At 43.9% G+C, this 16,057-nt stretch overlaps 1 protein-coding gene across 1 annotated transcript; it reads right to left on the minus strand.

Annotated features, from left to right (window-relative positions):
• Positions 1–3,590: 3,590 nt before the first annotated feature.
• On the minus strand, positions 3,591–15,260 carry TFAP2C (transcription factor AP-2 gamma). The gene is made up of 7 exons (XM_075901157.2): positions 15,013–15,260; positions 12,358–12,834; positions 11,801–11,852; positions 9,681–9,903; positions 8,897–9,015; positions 7,219–7,360; positions 3,591–5,231 (listed from the first exon to the last, which is right to left on the minus strand). Exons 1-7 carry the CDS (start codon positions 15,058–15,060, stop codon positions 4,946–4,948), a joined length of 1,347 nt encoding a protein of 448 aa, XP_075757272.1. The 5' UTR covers positions 15,061–15,260; the 3' UTR covers positions 3,591–4,945.
• Positions 15,261–16,057: the final 797 nt, after the last annotated feature.

Consider the following 16,057-nt stretch of genomic DNA (forward strand, 5'->3'; position numbering starts at 1 on the left):
AGAGGCTCAGATTTTACAGGCAAAACTACCCCATTGCAGAATCCTTGCAAAATACAATCAGACCCATTACATCCATTATACACGGGTGCTGAAAGCTCTTCAGCCTAACTGGAAACCCTGTATATAATGGAAACCACTTCAAGCCAGTGGGTGTTGCAGCACACCCTACCCCTCTCCACCCTGCACCCCTAGTTCCAGGACATTATACCCATTGTTTATTATCAAAGTCCTGTTTGCATGAAAAAATGTGAGTTTGCAGAGCCAACAGAGTCACATGCATTTTGCACAGTTATGGGCATGCTTAGCGACAGATTTCCAAAGGGTGCACTCATCACTCACCAAAATTGTCTCCAAGTTTTTCCCCTTATGATGACTTTGGCAAGCAAACATGCCTAAGGAGTTAGGATTTTTGTGAGATGAAGTTATTAATGACTCTTCTTGCCTGCCATTCTGTAAAGACCAGACAGAAGTTCTGAGAAATTTGGACATTGCCTTATTAAAAAACAAAGAAAGTACTTTGCAGTAGTCACTGCAGTAACACTACTGTAAGGTAACATGTTGTACTATTATTGTAGAATGCTTCTATTGTAGCTGCACCCAAAAACCTAACTCAGGATTAAGGTGCTATTGTATGAACAGACACACAAGATGATCATGCCCAGAATAATTTAAGCTCAAACCATACCACTCAGATTCAAGATGAAACAAAATTTCATAATCTCAGGATTACCCATGGAAGAGAAAATCCAATTTTTCAAATAGCTCTAAAAGTATACATACTATTTGGAGCCAAGACAAGGCAGAGAAATTTGCAACCCATAAGGAAAAAAATCTGAGCCCTTATAGAGGAAGTCTGAATGTCAGATATTCTCTAGGGTATTTTGTCAGCTGCTCTGACAGTGTTTTGTAAAGTCGAGCTTATCATAAAAATTAGGGAGAACTTTACAGTAGTTTAGTAGACTAATAATTTTGGATGACAGATGACTTCAGGTCACAGTTTAGCCATTCTGTTGAGTGAATGTAGGACAAGAACAATGTTCTCTTCTATTATGTCATTGGGATTGCTGATTTGGTAATTGAGCCTCAAATAATGTGGTATCTGAAATATACAGTACAGTAAAGGCATTAAGTTAATGGAAACTCAACTTTCCTAATGTTCTGACATATAAATAGAACACTAGTCAGCTTGCTAGACAATTGGCTGGTTTTGCTCGAATGCACATAGGAATAAATGGAAACATTTCTATCCCAGGGGGCAATTATTTCAGAGCTTGGTTTTGTGCATAAATAAAAAGCAAGATTCCATTGTCTGGGAGCAAATCTAAAGTATCCTGCTGTAGTACGCTGAAAGGGCAGTTCGGCAGAAAAAAATTAAACCATGATGCCCTAAACTTTGCCCAGAAATTCAGACTCACCAGACCTAGAATCTTTTTGATGACCTACGACAAATCACTTCATTTTTTTGAGTTTCTGTTTCCCTTCCCACTACAGCTCATCAGATCTTAAAAAAGGAGGGGAGAAAGCTATTCTCCATCCCTTTCCCCCCTTTTGTCATTGAACAGCCTGGGAAGCGAGCACACGTGCACACACACACACACACACACTCCGTTTTTTTTTTACTTTGTTGGTAGGGGCATAGTTAAAAGTTCTTGTTTATTCTCCAAACAAGAAAAATGTTGTTTCAAAAATTTTCAAAATATTGAAAGTTTTCACAGAAATGGACAATCTCATTTTGAAAGAAGCCATTTGAAAGGCCTTGTTTGTAATAATACCAAAAAAAAAAAAAAAAAAAAAACACACATCATCCTCCCCTCTCCAGAAAAAAAAAAAAGCAAAGACTTTCCAAGCACCTTGCCTCTTCACCTGTTTGCCAGATCTACATAGGATACTTCTACACAGCAGTATTATTTTGGAATGTTATTCCGAAATCAAAGAGCGTGTCTACACTACAAGCCATTATTTCGAAATAATGGTGAGCTGGAGGTCTTCTTACGCTGACTCCTGATAACCCTCATTTTATGAATAAAGGAAGTCAAAAGGAAGAGTGCTCTTCTGTGTAGACAGCGCCAAAAGCCGAATTAAGCTATTTTGACTTAAGCTACGCAACTGACATAGCTCAAGTTGCATAGCTTATTCCAGCTTTAGCCCTGCTGTGTAGATGTACCCCTAGGCTGTGTCTAGACTACACCTCTATGTCGGCAGAGATGTAGATTAGACACATCAAAATTGCTAACGAAGCAGGGATTTAAATATTCCACGCTTCTTTAGCATAAACATGGCCACCACTTTTTTTTCGAAACAGAGCTTTTTAAAAAAAACAAAACAAAAAACAAAAAACACACAGCAGTCTAGATGCGGATCTGTCGAAACTAAACCCTTTTTCGACAGATCCTGTAAATCTTTTGCCCGATAGAGGGATGGTAACAACTCCCCCTCTAGGGGGATTTTTTTTAATACTGCATTTTGGATTATTTACCAATTGCTTTTTGAGCTATTAGAACAGTCACTTCAGTGTGATGCCATCATCATTCATTCATTCACCATTCTGTACAAAATCTCGTGCACTCCTATCATTCTAGTGAGGTGCTGAGGGACCTATGGGAACGTGTAAATATTTGCTTCCAAATTTTTTTTAAAAAAGAACTTATTCCAGTTTCTGCAGGTCACCTTCATGGTTAAGGTCCTGGGACACTCATTCTAGCCACTGAGGGTGTGTCTACACAGCAAAGTTATTTTGGAATAACTGCTTATATTCCAAAACAACTATGCAAGTGTCTACTTAGTAATTCTGTTATTTTGAAATAAACAACAGCTTATTCCGACTTCTGTAAACCTGATTCTATGAAGAATAACACCTATTCTGAAATAGCTATTTGGAAATAAGGCTACACTTCTGCTATTTCAAAATAGCCCCTCACCAGGGCCATTCTAAGTTATTCCTCCTGGGACTCTAAACTGAGATAGCGCATCTACATTAGGGAAGAATGCCTCAGACCAATTTTGAGGTTTCCCTGTATTGTAGACATGCTATTTCGAAATAAGCTATTTCGGAATAACTATTCCGGATTATCTTATTCTGAAACAACTGTGCAGTGTAGATGTAGCCAAAGGGTTCTGCCTCCAGTCCTGCCATGGATTTTTCTTATGACTTTAGACATCGTAGCGCCAAGCTTCTCCAGGCCTCAGTTTTTCCCAATCTATAAAAAAAAAAAAATGAGGCCAACACTGGAAGTCAGAAATGTTTCACATTCAAGCTATTTGCAAACATGTATCATTAAGCATATAAAGTGAAATCATCTGATTAATCAAATGTAATGTAAAGCTGCTTGAGTCAGACATTTATTAAAAGGAAGCCTTAAAATGTGCCTCTAGTTTAAGTAGGCAGATGGCATAATATGGATGGTTTAAAAAAAAAGTTCTTGGAGATACATGACTCATTTAATTGAAACCATTAGTTTTACTGGCAAACAGCTACATATTTCTGTTCTGTTCATCTGAACAAAGTTCTGAAATTATGACAATATACAACGTCCTCTAGTGTCCTGTATTGACAAAATATGGAAAGGAAACACTTTTTGGGTAACAAGACATTCAGTGCTTCTATCCAGAATACTTTTATTATATGGTTATCATATACATCAGAATTATATTGGGAACATTTACAAATATGCAAAGAGTAGTTCAGAACCTCCATTATTCACAGACGCAGCATACTTAAAGCACTCATTCTATTCAGTTATCTGTTGACTGGTACACAAAATTATTGCTTTAGGATCATACCTCTCAGATTAGAGTTAATCTTCAGTGGCAAAAACTGAGAATTTAAAATAAAAATTAAAAAATCTTAAATACCCTGTATAACATACCTGTGCATAAACCATACCATGTATTTAGCTTACCCCATTACCTTTGAAATACTTACCAAAATTAAAATTTGAAATCCATATATAAAAAAAAAGTATTAAAAAGTTCACCATTATATACAAATCCCATTAAATTACACATAAATAAATATGTACATTCAACACAGTTTCCCTTAATACACATAAAGTCTCCCTGGAAATATATTTATATTTATATTTTTTCCTTAATAGGCAAACAATTTTTTCTTTAAAAAAAAAAGTTACAGTATGAGCCTATTTTTTCAAGTTTTTTTCAATTTAAAAACAAGACCTGATATAAATATGTGAATAAAGCTGCAATATCCTTAGAGAGATTTTAAAAGCATTTATTTTCTGTTTGTCTGAGCAATTCTTTGTGGGGTTGGTTGGTCGGTTGATTTTCTAAAAAGTCATTCTAATGCAGGCAACTGCAATTTTTAAAAGCCTGAATATTACCGTAAAATATAAGAAATAAAATAAGTATGTCAAATGCATCAAATAGCTCTTTCAGCTATGCTGATTTCAGTTTTTCCTATGATAGTTTGAAAATAAAGCAGAACAGAATGATCTTGATATTATGTTTATAAAAATACACCATGTACATAAGTCTGAGTAGATTGTTTAATACTGCATTAGTTATTGTTGGTGTTAAAGACTAAAAACCTGAAGTTTTTCCAGATAATGAAGAACATCCCATCCAAAATCCATATTCCAAAAAATATACATGGTAGCTGGTCACTTCTAGATATTTAGATGTTTTGAAAACTTTACATATCTCGCAATATATTTCCAAAGACTTTTATAGCACCACTTTAATAGCAAAGGATTTTAATACACTTTCACCAGCACTTATCTTCTGGTAACGGATTCCATAGTTAAGGGAGATACTGCAGCTTTAGAAAGACTTGTTTTACAGATCCAGAAGGAGTGAAGATCCTGAATAAGATGTTTTGTTGTTTTAAAAGAGGAAGGGAGAGGAAACTAACAAAATTTCTACATGCCTCGTAGGCAAGAAGATCCCAGTCTGTGTTTTGGAAGAACAGGCTGAAAGTCTGGTTTCCTTCTTACTTCCTGTGCTTATCCATTTTATCAATGTTTTTGTTGGTTTCAGCAGGACTTTGGTCACCAGTGTTCATATATGTTTTGTCTGCTATTTTTAATGCTTCGTTTAGGTAGTTTTGGACGGATGTCATGGCAGCACAGATGGCAGCACTCCCAAAGCCATGCGTGATCAGGCTAAAGTGAGTCAAACAGCCCTGGATGCCAGGGTCCAAGATTGGACTAGGTCTAGTGTTTCCAAGGGGAGTTCGATCCTGAGTGAGGAGGTCTGTGAATTCCTTACATATCTGCCTGTAAGACACAAAAGGGTTCATACTTTATGCCAGAAAGTACAAGGCATTCTGTGAGAGGATGTAGGACTGAGCAAAGCAGCAAGATACAGAATCCTTTAAAATGAAATAACCAGCGGTTCAGACTGCGTGTAACAACCACAAAGGGATTTCAGAACTCAATTACGCTCCGTTACAACTACCTCACTGCAAGAATATTTCTCAATTAGGATTAAAGCCTGCTTTGTCAGTTTCTGACAAGCTTTATATACGCATATGTATACATGTGTACCCCCTCCCCCACACACACACACACACACACTTTCCACAGTATAATCTCTCCTACTTTGGTGTCTGGCTGGTTCTGCTTCATTTTTTTTTAAATCAATTTAGGGATAGTGTCTGAGAACTTCCACAGATGCACTTAAGTGATTTACAATAGATTAAACAGCTGAACTGGGGCATTTAATTTGCCGTCTTCATCAAAACTTCCGATCCTGCAAACACGCACATAACAATACAATTTAACAATACATGTGAATGTTCAATGAGACTACTCAAGCACAAAGTTATTCACATGCATATGTGTTTGCAGGATCAGAGGCCTAAGTTTTAGACATAATTTTAAGTGGCTTTATTCATTACCTGTGCATTGAGAGAACTTCACTAAATCAGCAAGATACACAACATGATGCACATATTTTTTAAAATCTCTCCTATTGCAGAGTACAAAAAGAGTAGTGCTGACATTATGGGGTATGGAGTGCTATATTTAATACAGTGTTCCTTCTAAGCTGAGCACTTGGGCAGCCACCCAGGAGAGACTCAGATGAAGCCCAGCTGATTAGTAGAGCACCCACACCCAGCAGCATGTATTTCTACTAGGAGTGTGTCTAGACTACAGGGTTTTTTCGAAAAAAGTGGTCTTTTTTCGAAAAAACTTCCCCTGCGTCTAGACTGCTGCCAAGTTCTTTCGAAAGTAAATCGAAAGAACACAAGTTTTTTTGACTGAGGAAAACCTCGTTTTACGAGGAATAACACCTTTTTTTGAAAGTGCTCTTTTGAAAAAAGGCACTAGAATGCAAACTGTCCTTTTTCGAAAGAGAGCATTCAGACTGCCTGAGTGCTCTTTCAAAAAAGCAGCTTGCTTTTTCCAAAATACTGGTTGTAGTCTAGATGCTGTTTTTCGAAAGAGGCTTTTTTGGAAGTATCTTTCGAAAAAAGCCTCTTTCAAAAGAGGCTTGCAGTTTAGATGTAGCCCAGTGGTGCACATCTGCACATGCCTCAGTACAGATAAAGTTTATTCTCCGGATTGATGGAAAAAATTAGAGGGAATGTTGATTTGAGTGATATGGAACTGATCCAAAGCCCTCTGAAGTCAATGTGGTTCTCTCTTGATACCAGTGGATTTTCATTAGCTCTTATATCCCAAGAGCAGTGTTTCCCAATTTTATTTGGCCATGGAACCCTTTTAAACTCAAAAGAATTTTGTGGAACCCATAATAACAGTGTTATATATGGAGCTGAAAAAGTAGACCACAAACAAATAAGAATAGTAATAAACACAAGCTAAATAAGGTCATGAGATCAACACAAATGAAAATTGTTTTCAATAAAATTCATAAATGCTTAAATATTAATTATTATTTGTTTAAATCATAAAATGTTATTTTAATGGCATTTTCTCATGGAACCCTTATTTTCACTTCGCAAAACCCCAGGGTTCCATGAAACACCATTTGGGAAACACTGCCCTAGAGTATTCATATTAAACAGATGTAAAAATTCTGAAAGTGACATTTCTATCTATAATGTTTAAATTTCAACTCTAATAAAGTCTGAAGGATTCTGCTAACTCTGGGGTTATGCTGACTCTGGTATCTGGTACTAGATTCACATAGACCTTTGGTTTTGTTTGTTTCTTATTAAAAGCAAAAATCAAATAGTGTTTTACAGACTACCACATTCTCTCTATCACCCAAAAAGCACTTTCCCCCCTTAATACTTACTTTGCAGCAAGAAGCATATTTTTCCGGTTAGCCATTTCATTACGGCCCAAGTGCGGTCTGGTTAAATATTCAGCCACTGCTTTGGAAGGAAACTCTGTCTCACAAACATAAGCAAAGTCACGAGCAAGATGCACAGCTTCACCTGGGTGGGGGACATGTGATAAGGTGAATGTTTTAGATCCAATAATTAGACTTTCACTGTTACAATAGAAATATGAGCAAAACCATATAAATTTCAAAATATGCCTCCCCACACACTTTACTGTTTGTTATTTCCTAATTAAATAGATCATCTAAATTTGAGGACGAGACACTAAGAAAATCTGCACAATAGGTGCTACAAAAATAATTGTTCTGGTTCCTTTTGTATCCAAGGACAACATACGAGGTCTCTCTGTCTAGCTAAGTTGAATATTTACCAATAGAATTTCACCTTAAAATGATTAAAAGGCATATATTCTTATGGTGGTCAGACAGCTGGCAATTAATTTATGTCAGTAAAATGTTGAAGTTAAATAGACTTTGTAAACTTGTATTAAAACTATCCGCGGATATGTTACCCAATAATAAAGAGACAGACTACGGTTTGTTAGTTAATTAAAACTACCTATTCTAACCAAAATTCTGAATTTTGTTTTGAACTATAGGTTATCTATAGCACACATGTAATATACAGATTCACTAAAGTATTAGATACACTTTATTTTGACTCTCACAATTCTACTTTTCCGTAAATATTTAATAATAAAGTAAAAATGGGTACAGTATTGAAATGTTAATTTTTAAAAAATGGACAGTGCTATTTTCAAAATATTGTCCACACTTAAATTGCTGCTTCCATTTCTACCAACTATAGCAATACCAACCAGCTGCTTTAAAAAAAAAAAAAAAAAGGCCAGCTAAATTGATACAGGACCACATACATGCTGCAAATTAAATGAGCTCCAGTTTCCTATCAGGAAGTCAAAAGCTGTAAATCTCATTGTATATGAATGTTTATTAGCAAAGCTTCTGAGGCTGTGATTGAGGTAGGGCCAGTCATTGGGGGTCCACTGCTCTAGTCAGTGCATTTAAACCTTCCAATAGAAAGCCAAACTTGCTATTACATTAAGATCTCAAAATTGGAAAGGCTTCCCCTGCACACACCTCTCTGCCCCCTTCCCAACCATCTCTTCTCTACATACTCCAAAGACTAAATAAACTGGGTCTCACTGGGGAATTTAGAACTGCTTGTATAAAGGAGTTGTTCTCACACCTGTCAATTTCACAACAGTATGGAAATAGCCATGTAGAATCCCTTAGTTTACAGAATAGCTTCACTGGATTAAAACTGAAGTTAACACAACAGTTTAGGTCACTAGTCACAGTTCAGATATAATCAAGTTTAAAGATAACAATTTAGCAAGATATCCATATTTGATCTGAAAGATGGCATAAAACAAAAAATAACATTTAGATTAGCATTGGGAGGGCTAACAAGCAGCATAGTTTATGTATTGTCTGTAACTTCTTTAACTCCATTCTCTCTATGGGTTTCCTAGACTTAATCAGAATACACAATATTAGGCTTATATAAACTGTAATTCAGACAGGAAAAAGCCCTTTTTTCAATTTTAAAACAAAACAAAATACCCTTTATTCTCCCCTTCCCCCCAATTCACAAACATAGAGGACTGACCTTCTACCAAAGATGTTAATAATGTCACATTTGCAGCTTTCCTTCTACCAGCTGGAAGATTCAAGCCAATTTTATCCAGTTTTTCCCTTAATGATCTGCCACCATTTTTAGATTTGGCTCTGAAAGTAGACAGAGAGAGAGATGTGGCCCTATGTAGCTTCAAGGATGACACACTTGTTATTTTAAAAGATGGGAAATCAAGTTACTGACATTTAATGAAGATCTGTTGGAGGGAGTGGGATAAAAAGCAGGTTCTCTGTTTTTCAGTGACCTACTTTTAAAGGATCTGACACAAACCCCTTTGTGTAAAACACATCAGAAACCAAATCAAATGTTTTGCCTTTCAGTTTACACTATAATGAAAATATACCAGCTGTAATAAATGAGGCTTAATATGAATTAAATCATATGCAAAAATAAGATTATGAAATATGTCCCTCAACTAATGTACCAAGATACTATCCCAGCCACTTCTTCAGGGAGATGATTTGTCTCTGAAATAAGAAATTTCTCCTTGTGCCATCTCAGTGATGGAATCAGATTTTAAACAGGGAATGAGAATGTATTGTGAGAACTGTTATAGCACCTCACTTTGGGATGTGCCAGAGGTGCAAAGAAAGAGTTTTATTTCCAAAGCCTATTAGAATTCAGTGTTATTTTTTAAAAAAGTTTCATAAAATGTTTTAGACGGTTATTCAAGCTCATTCTGGTACAACCCTTGCAAAAAAGGATCAACAACAGACAGACAGGATTACTAAAATCATGCTGGGGGAAAACAACCTACCTTCTGAGTACTCCTCCTAGCAAGGAGGCATTTAAACATTCTGGAGGTGAGAGCCGTCTTTGAACCTCTGCTACTGTCACTTTATATTTCGATGTGGAACTCAACAGAGAAAGTCTCCCCGGCACAGAGCAAAACACTTCATTGGGATTTATCACCACTCCAATTAAGCCGTCCTTTTGGCAGGGCAAACTCAGTGAGCTGTTTTTTGTTAGTGAAATGGGACCTGTGGGAATGAGGTGGGAAATCAGGTATTTAATAAAAGGAGGAAATGACAAATCGAAATGGAGCTAAATTTGAGTTTTCTGTTAACCATCCACCACTGGATCTTCTCCTGATCCACAATGCCACAGTTAGCCTCAGGACAGCCGACTGACTTTAATGGACTGTCGCTAGTTTTGTTGTCACACACATTTCATGAAAAAACAAAACACAAGAAACTAAGTCCTATGGCACGGTAAGAGTAACAGCTTTAATTTGGGCACCAGATTTCAGGGGAAAAAACCCACTTCCCAGACGCAGGGCGTGTACACGCCTGCCTCTGTAATTTCCACTCCAGGCAGTTGACAAAATGGGGTTTTGCCCACCAATAGCTTAAACCCAAGTAAATCTGTTAGTCTTTAAGGTGACACAGGACTCCTTTTTTTGCAGATACAGACAAACACAGCTACCTCTCTGATGCATTCCGTTAGGAATAATTATTTTCCTTACATATGCAATGGAAACTCAGCACGCACCAGTGACAATGCCCTGGGAGTTAGCAAATTCAGGCTTATCGAAATGAATGCCAGAGCAGACAAGCATACACAGCGGCAGAGCAGAAACTAGTCTCCTCCGGCTATTGACAAAACCCTTGTTCAAAGAAAGGCACAGAGTTGTCTCCCGTCCTCCTTGGAGCAGGAACACATGAGGGGGGGGGGGGGGGAGAAGCAGTGTTGAATTTCATCTTCCGACTCCACAAATATGGAGGCTCGGTTCAGAGAAGTTACCTCTCTCTCATTAATTACATTCCAGGCTATTCCTGCCCCATATGTCAATATCCACAGCTGAGAACAGTTAATCGCAAGCAAGACTAATGACTTCATCGCTACAATGAGTAGGAGCAACAGCCATGGAACCTCGGCAGGAGCGTATTCGGAAATCTCTCAGATTAACCTACCATCGAAATGTAGCCAGGCTGAGTGATTGCTCTTGGCAACTACAGCAAGACAGGGTTAAACAGCGAAAAGGAGTCGTGTGGACTAGAAAGGAAGGTTCTGAGCGGGTCTATCTGAGCGCAGAATCGCCCTCCCGCGAGCTCATGCGGATCAGCAGAGCTGCCGACAAACCCTCCTGCTTTTCCTCAAATAAATGTGTAGGCGAAGTCCCACCTCAGCCTCTCGAGGAGACTTGCGCTGATTTTTCAAAGCACAAGTGTGGGTGCCAGCAGGCAAACAAGCCCGCAAACGAAGTGGCGAGGTGCTCTGCGCATGTTTACACAGCTAAACACCATTTCAGTCCTAACCGCTTTCTAGGACCGCTGATTGCGAAGAGCGCTCTGCTAGCTGAATGAAGACTGCACTGAACTAAAACAAACCTGCCTCTGCCTCACATTCTTATCAAAAACAGCCCCCGTGTCACTGTCTACACAAGGAATTCGGGTGGGCATACAATTAAACGCCCGAGCTGCATTGAAATGTCCGTTTCTTGTATTCTTTGGTTAAGCCCGAGAGCAATAAAAACAAGACTGTTTTGCTTTTAGGACTAACAACTCCAAAGTCCAGAATAAGAGACAAGAGGGTGTCAGAGACAGTCGGCTGATGCCACGAATTTAATTTGCTTCCCATCAAAATGGGAAGGTTTACAAATAGAAGCTTTTTTAAATGTGCAAGACTCCAAAGGAAGCAAGGCAGTACCCCCAGAGCCCCACTGTTAAATAACCGCCTTAGCTCGCGTTCCTGACACACGCAATCCAGAGTTACAGCAGGGATCATGCAAATAAAGTTCAGGCTCCCTGCCTTGAGACAGGTCCTCCCTCTGGAAAGAAATGGAACAAAACAACGTAGCCACTTGCCAATGTCTCATCTCCTAACCGAGCTGCAGCTACGGACAAAATGAAGCAAATCGCGATGCCATCTACTGACCTTTTCTAATCACTGTCTGGTCGTGCATTAGTAAGTGTTGATCTTCCACGTTCTGGAGAGAGAAGGGGGGGAGTACAGTTCAGAAAGTGACCCTGGAGTTCTCTGTCCTCCCCCCCCCCCATCCTCCTCCCTGCGCCCACTGCTTGGAGCTATCGACTGATGGGGGGAGGGAAATTAGTTCTTCCTGCAAGAAAACCAGCGGAGCTAAACCACAAAGCCGGACCCGCTGCTACAAAGCCCCTCTCGCATACCAGGGCACCAGGGCTGATGCTTTCTGGCCTAATAGTATCCCTCTCTCCCCCCGGCCTTCACCCCCTCTCTAGAGTCAATCACCTGGATTGGAGGCCCAGGTGACCGCTGGGGCTGGCACGGAGGGAGGGGAGAAGCTAGTGGCACTGTGCAGCCTAACGGATAAGACCTCGCCTGGCAGAAGGCAGCACGGGCCCCAATGGCCTAGTGGATACGGGGTCAGCCTCCGGCGCTTAAGGTCACAGGTTCTTCCTGAGCTGCTGCATGAGGCTCAACTCCCCCCCCCCCCCCACGCTCGGGGGACTTACCGGCACCTCCTCCATCTGATGAGCCATCTCGTGCAGCCCCAGGTTCTCGGCCAGCGTAGACGCGTCCAGCCCGTGTCCGTGCGGCAGGAGGAGCTCAGAGCGCCGGTAGGTTTCCCTCCTGCCCCCGGCCGCGCCGCTCTCTAGCGCCGAGAGATGCGGGATAAGGCCAGGCCGGGCATGATGCGCCAGGCCGGAGGGATCCTGACTCTGCCGGCTAGGCCAGGCGGGCTGCTGCTGGTTGGGCGGCGGGGGAGGAGGCTGGTGGAGCGGGTTAATGGAGAAGGGGTCCCCGAGGTGAGCGTAGGGGTCGCTGGACTGGGAGTAAGGCAGCGGCTGGTAGGGGGGCGGGAAATAGGGGGGCTGGAAGTCAGAGGTCCCGGAATGGGAGAGGGGGGGGGCCGGGCTGTACAAGTGCTGGCTGACGGCGGAGAGGTGAGGGAGCCGCGGGTTCCCATTGCTGCTCCCGTCGTGCCGGTCCTGAGGAGCAAAGGACAGAAGCCCGTTAGTGCAGGCAGGTTGGCCGGAGGGGTTCCCACGCCCAATCGCTCGACTGTGGGGGCAGCGCGTCAGGGGCGACTAACTTTTGGGGAACAAGCAGGAAGTCTGGCCAGAGTGTAAACTGCGGAACTCCCCGCGACTGGAATGGGGCTAGGGTCTGCTCCGCACACACCAGGAGGGTGGCCTCTCACGGAGTCACCCCCCCCCCCAAGAAAGCGGGAGAAAAGAAAGGGAAGAAGCTCAAAGTTTAGCTTAGGGATAAGCCTCGTTAGGCAAGTCACCTGGCATGAAGGGCCGGGAGCTAGAAATAAATTTCCCTGGGCTCAGTCTGGGGTGGGATCTGTAGAAAGGCGACTGTTACAGAGTGAGGAACGTGGGGAAACAGTTCAGAAGCGGGGGAGGCGTGAATCGCCCTTCTTCGCCTTCAGGTCAGCCAGATTTCAGACCCTATGGCCGAGTTTAAAACAAATCTTTGAGCGGTCGTTTAAAAAACAGGCTGCAATGAGAAACTTTAGCCACCGACACCCTGCGAGGGGAAGGGCGGCTAACCTGAGTGCAAGCCCTGTTCAAACCTCTCTTATCGGAGTCTCCATCTCGACCCAGATTCCTCGGCCCACGTGCGCTCTGCTTGGGGGCGCACCTAGCAAAAGGGGGGTGGAGGGGGCTCAGATCAGATCCCGAAGAGCTGCCTGGCGCTAGAGGACAACTACTCCTCCGGCTGAACTACCCCCCGATGTAGAGCTCAGCCCCCGAAGCTTAAATGTCCGCACGGAGTTGATCCCGGGATTTAGCAGCTTCTGGCTTCACGGTCATTAAAATAACAGGGCTGGTTAATCAGAGGAGAATGGGGTCCCAATGGAGCGTGAAGTGGGGACTGCAGCTAATCTGTAGGAGCCAAACAGACCAAGCGTGACCAATGGAGCAGAGGAGGAGCCGCTGCCGCTTTCAAAGAGATCAAAAAGCAGGGGGGTGGGTGAGGGCAGTTTCCTAAGGGAAGAGGCTGGGCCGGGGAACGTGGGAATAGCCCGCGCGGGCAGGCACCTGAGCGCTCTGCTAATTACCGCTCGCTGATCCGAGCCTGGCGGCTGGGCTGAGCGGCTCGGAGTTCGGGTTGTAAAGGCAGCCCCCCCCCCCATGCAAGCCGCGCCCCCATCTGGTCTGAGAGGGGAGAATTCTCCGGGCCAAGGGGCAGCGAGGAGAGGCCCTGGCTCCCGGGCGCGCCAGGCCCAGGATGGCCGCTCAAGCCCCTTCCATCATGCCAAAAGCGCCCATTTGCTGCCACGCAGTCTGTTCCCCCGCCCCCGGTCCTAGCCCAGGTCCCTCTGAACCGGTCCAACAGGCTGGGACACTGGCCGCCCCCTGCTCTCTGACACCAAACTTTTCCCGTCGGGGGGTGGATTCCAGCTCCGACAGTCGCGGCTCGGCGACCCCCTTCCCCCTCCCCTCGCCATGGCCGCACTTTGCTGGACGTGGGACTCGTGCTGTCACGGAAATGGGGAGCAGGAGCGAGCTGCTGCGGATTAACAACAGCCTCTTGGAAAGGAGAAAAAACCCTGAGCGCCCCCTCTCCCAACTTATTTGCTCAGCTCCCCCCCCCCCCCCAAGCGGCCCAGACTGGCAGGCTCAAAATCAGTGTCTCGTCGGCGATGGGGAGGGCACTTTTTACCCTTTCCTTTGCCCGGGTCCGGTTTTGCTGCCCTTCCCTTCCAGTGTCTGAGCCAGCCGCACATAAGCGAGCAGGCCAAAAGTTTGGCAGTCGCCTGGGGGGTGGCGGGATGCTGCAGCAAACAACGCCCCCGCAGCCAGTGCCTGGGCTGAAAAGGAAGAGATGCGAGGAGAGGACAGGGTAGGAGACCAGCCTGGGAATCCCTGGGAAAGATTCCCAGGGACCGATTCCCTCCCATTCATCTCCCTCCCCACCGGCCAGCTCCTCTGTCCAGCTGGGCAAACTCCCAGGAGCGCTTAGCGAGGAGGAGCCTGTGGTGGGACAGAGGGGGAAGACCCTTTGGCAGCCAGCGGAGAGCTTGTCCAAGCCAGGGAGGGCGGATTGGGCCCTATGTATGTCCATGTGATACACCCCCACACACACAGAGACACGCACAAACACGCGCGCAAAGCCCTTCCCCCGCCTCCTCCCCGCGTCCCAGGAACTCTCACCTCACAGTCCTCTTCATATTTGACATTATCGGCTAGTTTCCACAACATGGCGTCCAGCGTCCAAAAATACAGAGATAGTAGATCAGCAAAGATCCCCAGCCCCCCAAGCAGTAAATCCAAGTCGGTGCTGGGGAAGAGCCGCTCCCCCGAGTGGGTTGTGTTAGTTGCCAGGCATGGAGAGGGGTGCAGGACGAACCTTCCCTCGAATGGTCACTGAGGTTTTCCCCTGCCCAGACGCCCTTAATGGCAATAGGATTATCATAACTCCTCCCCAGGGATGGCTTGGGAGACCGGGCTCTCATTAGGGGCGGCTCAGAGCCAGCCACTCAGGAGGGATCTCGCAGCTCCTAGCCACTCCTCCTCTGCGCTGGACTGGAGCCTCTCCAGGGCGCACACGCAGGGCTGCGGGGAGCTCAAAGCTGCCCAGGGCGCGTTGCAGCGAGGTTCCAGGCGCGGAACTAACGCGGCTTTTCGCCACGGGCTTCCCAGCTTCTCTGGCGGTGTCTATGGGGGAAGTGCTGCAAACAGCCAGGAGATGCGCGCAATGGAATTGGGAAGCCCTGAACAGGACCGACCTGTGGCAAAGGGTCTGGCAAGGGGCAGGTGAGCTGAAGTAAGAGGAGTGGGAAGGGGGTTGAAACCCCTAAAACGGCGAGCGTCGGAATAAGGAGGAGAAATGGCTCTAAGCATCCCAGTTTCATCTTTCCAGACGTACCTTCCCGATTCACAGTCTGATTGCCTCCCGCAGCCCAGCCCAAGGAAGTGGCCAAAAGGAATCTCGCCTTGGCCCAGGCTGGAGTAGGTGTAAAATCGAATAGTACGAAAAGCACCGAGTCTGCCACGCTCACTCACTCCGAACCCCTCGTTCCCCTCCAGAATACACCCTTTATCAGACATTGCGTGCGGGCAAAGGCTGTACTGGTAGCCCGAGAAGGACAGAGCTGGATGTTGTGTAAATGTCCTTCAAAACAACAGAGATTCGGCTTAAAAAATCATTTCGACAAGGCAGATCTTGTGGTTGATTTCAAGCCCAAACATTTACCCC

Source organism: Pelodiscus sinensis, chromosome 17, assembly GCF_052426305.1.
Source record: "Pelodiscus sinensis isolate ZL-2025 chromosome 17, ASM5242630v1, whole genome shotgun sequence".
In the NCBI taxonomy this organism is placed as follows: domain Eukaryota; kingdom Metazoa; phylum Chordata; order Testudines; family Trionychidae; genus Pelodiscus; species Pelodiscus sinensis.

What these genes read in the sequence shown, in the direction of transcription:
- TFAP2C (XM_075901157.2), bottom strand. Translation starts at nt 15,060, where the DNA reads ATGTTGTGGAAACTAGCCGATAATGTCAAATATGAAGAGGACTGTGAG. An exon ending in AATATGAAGAGGACTGTGAG is followed by an intron (nt 12,835 to 15,012) that starts GTGAGAGTTCCT and finishes TTTGCTCCTCAG; the next exon opens with GACCGGCACGACGGGAGCAG. An exon ending in CCAGACAGTGATTAGAAAAG is followed by an intron (nt 9,904 to 11,800) that starts GTCAGTAGATGG and finishes TCATTCCCACAG; the next exon opens with GTCCCATTTCACTAACAAAA.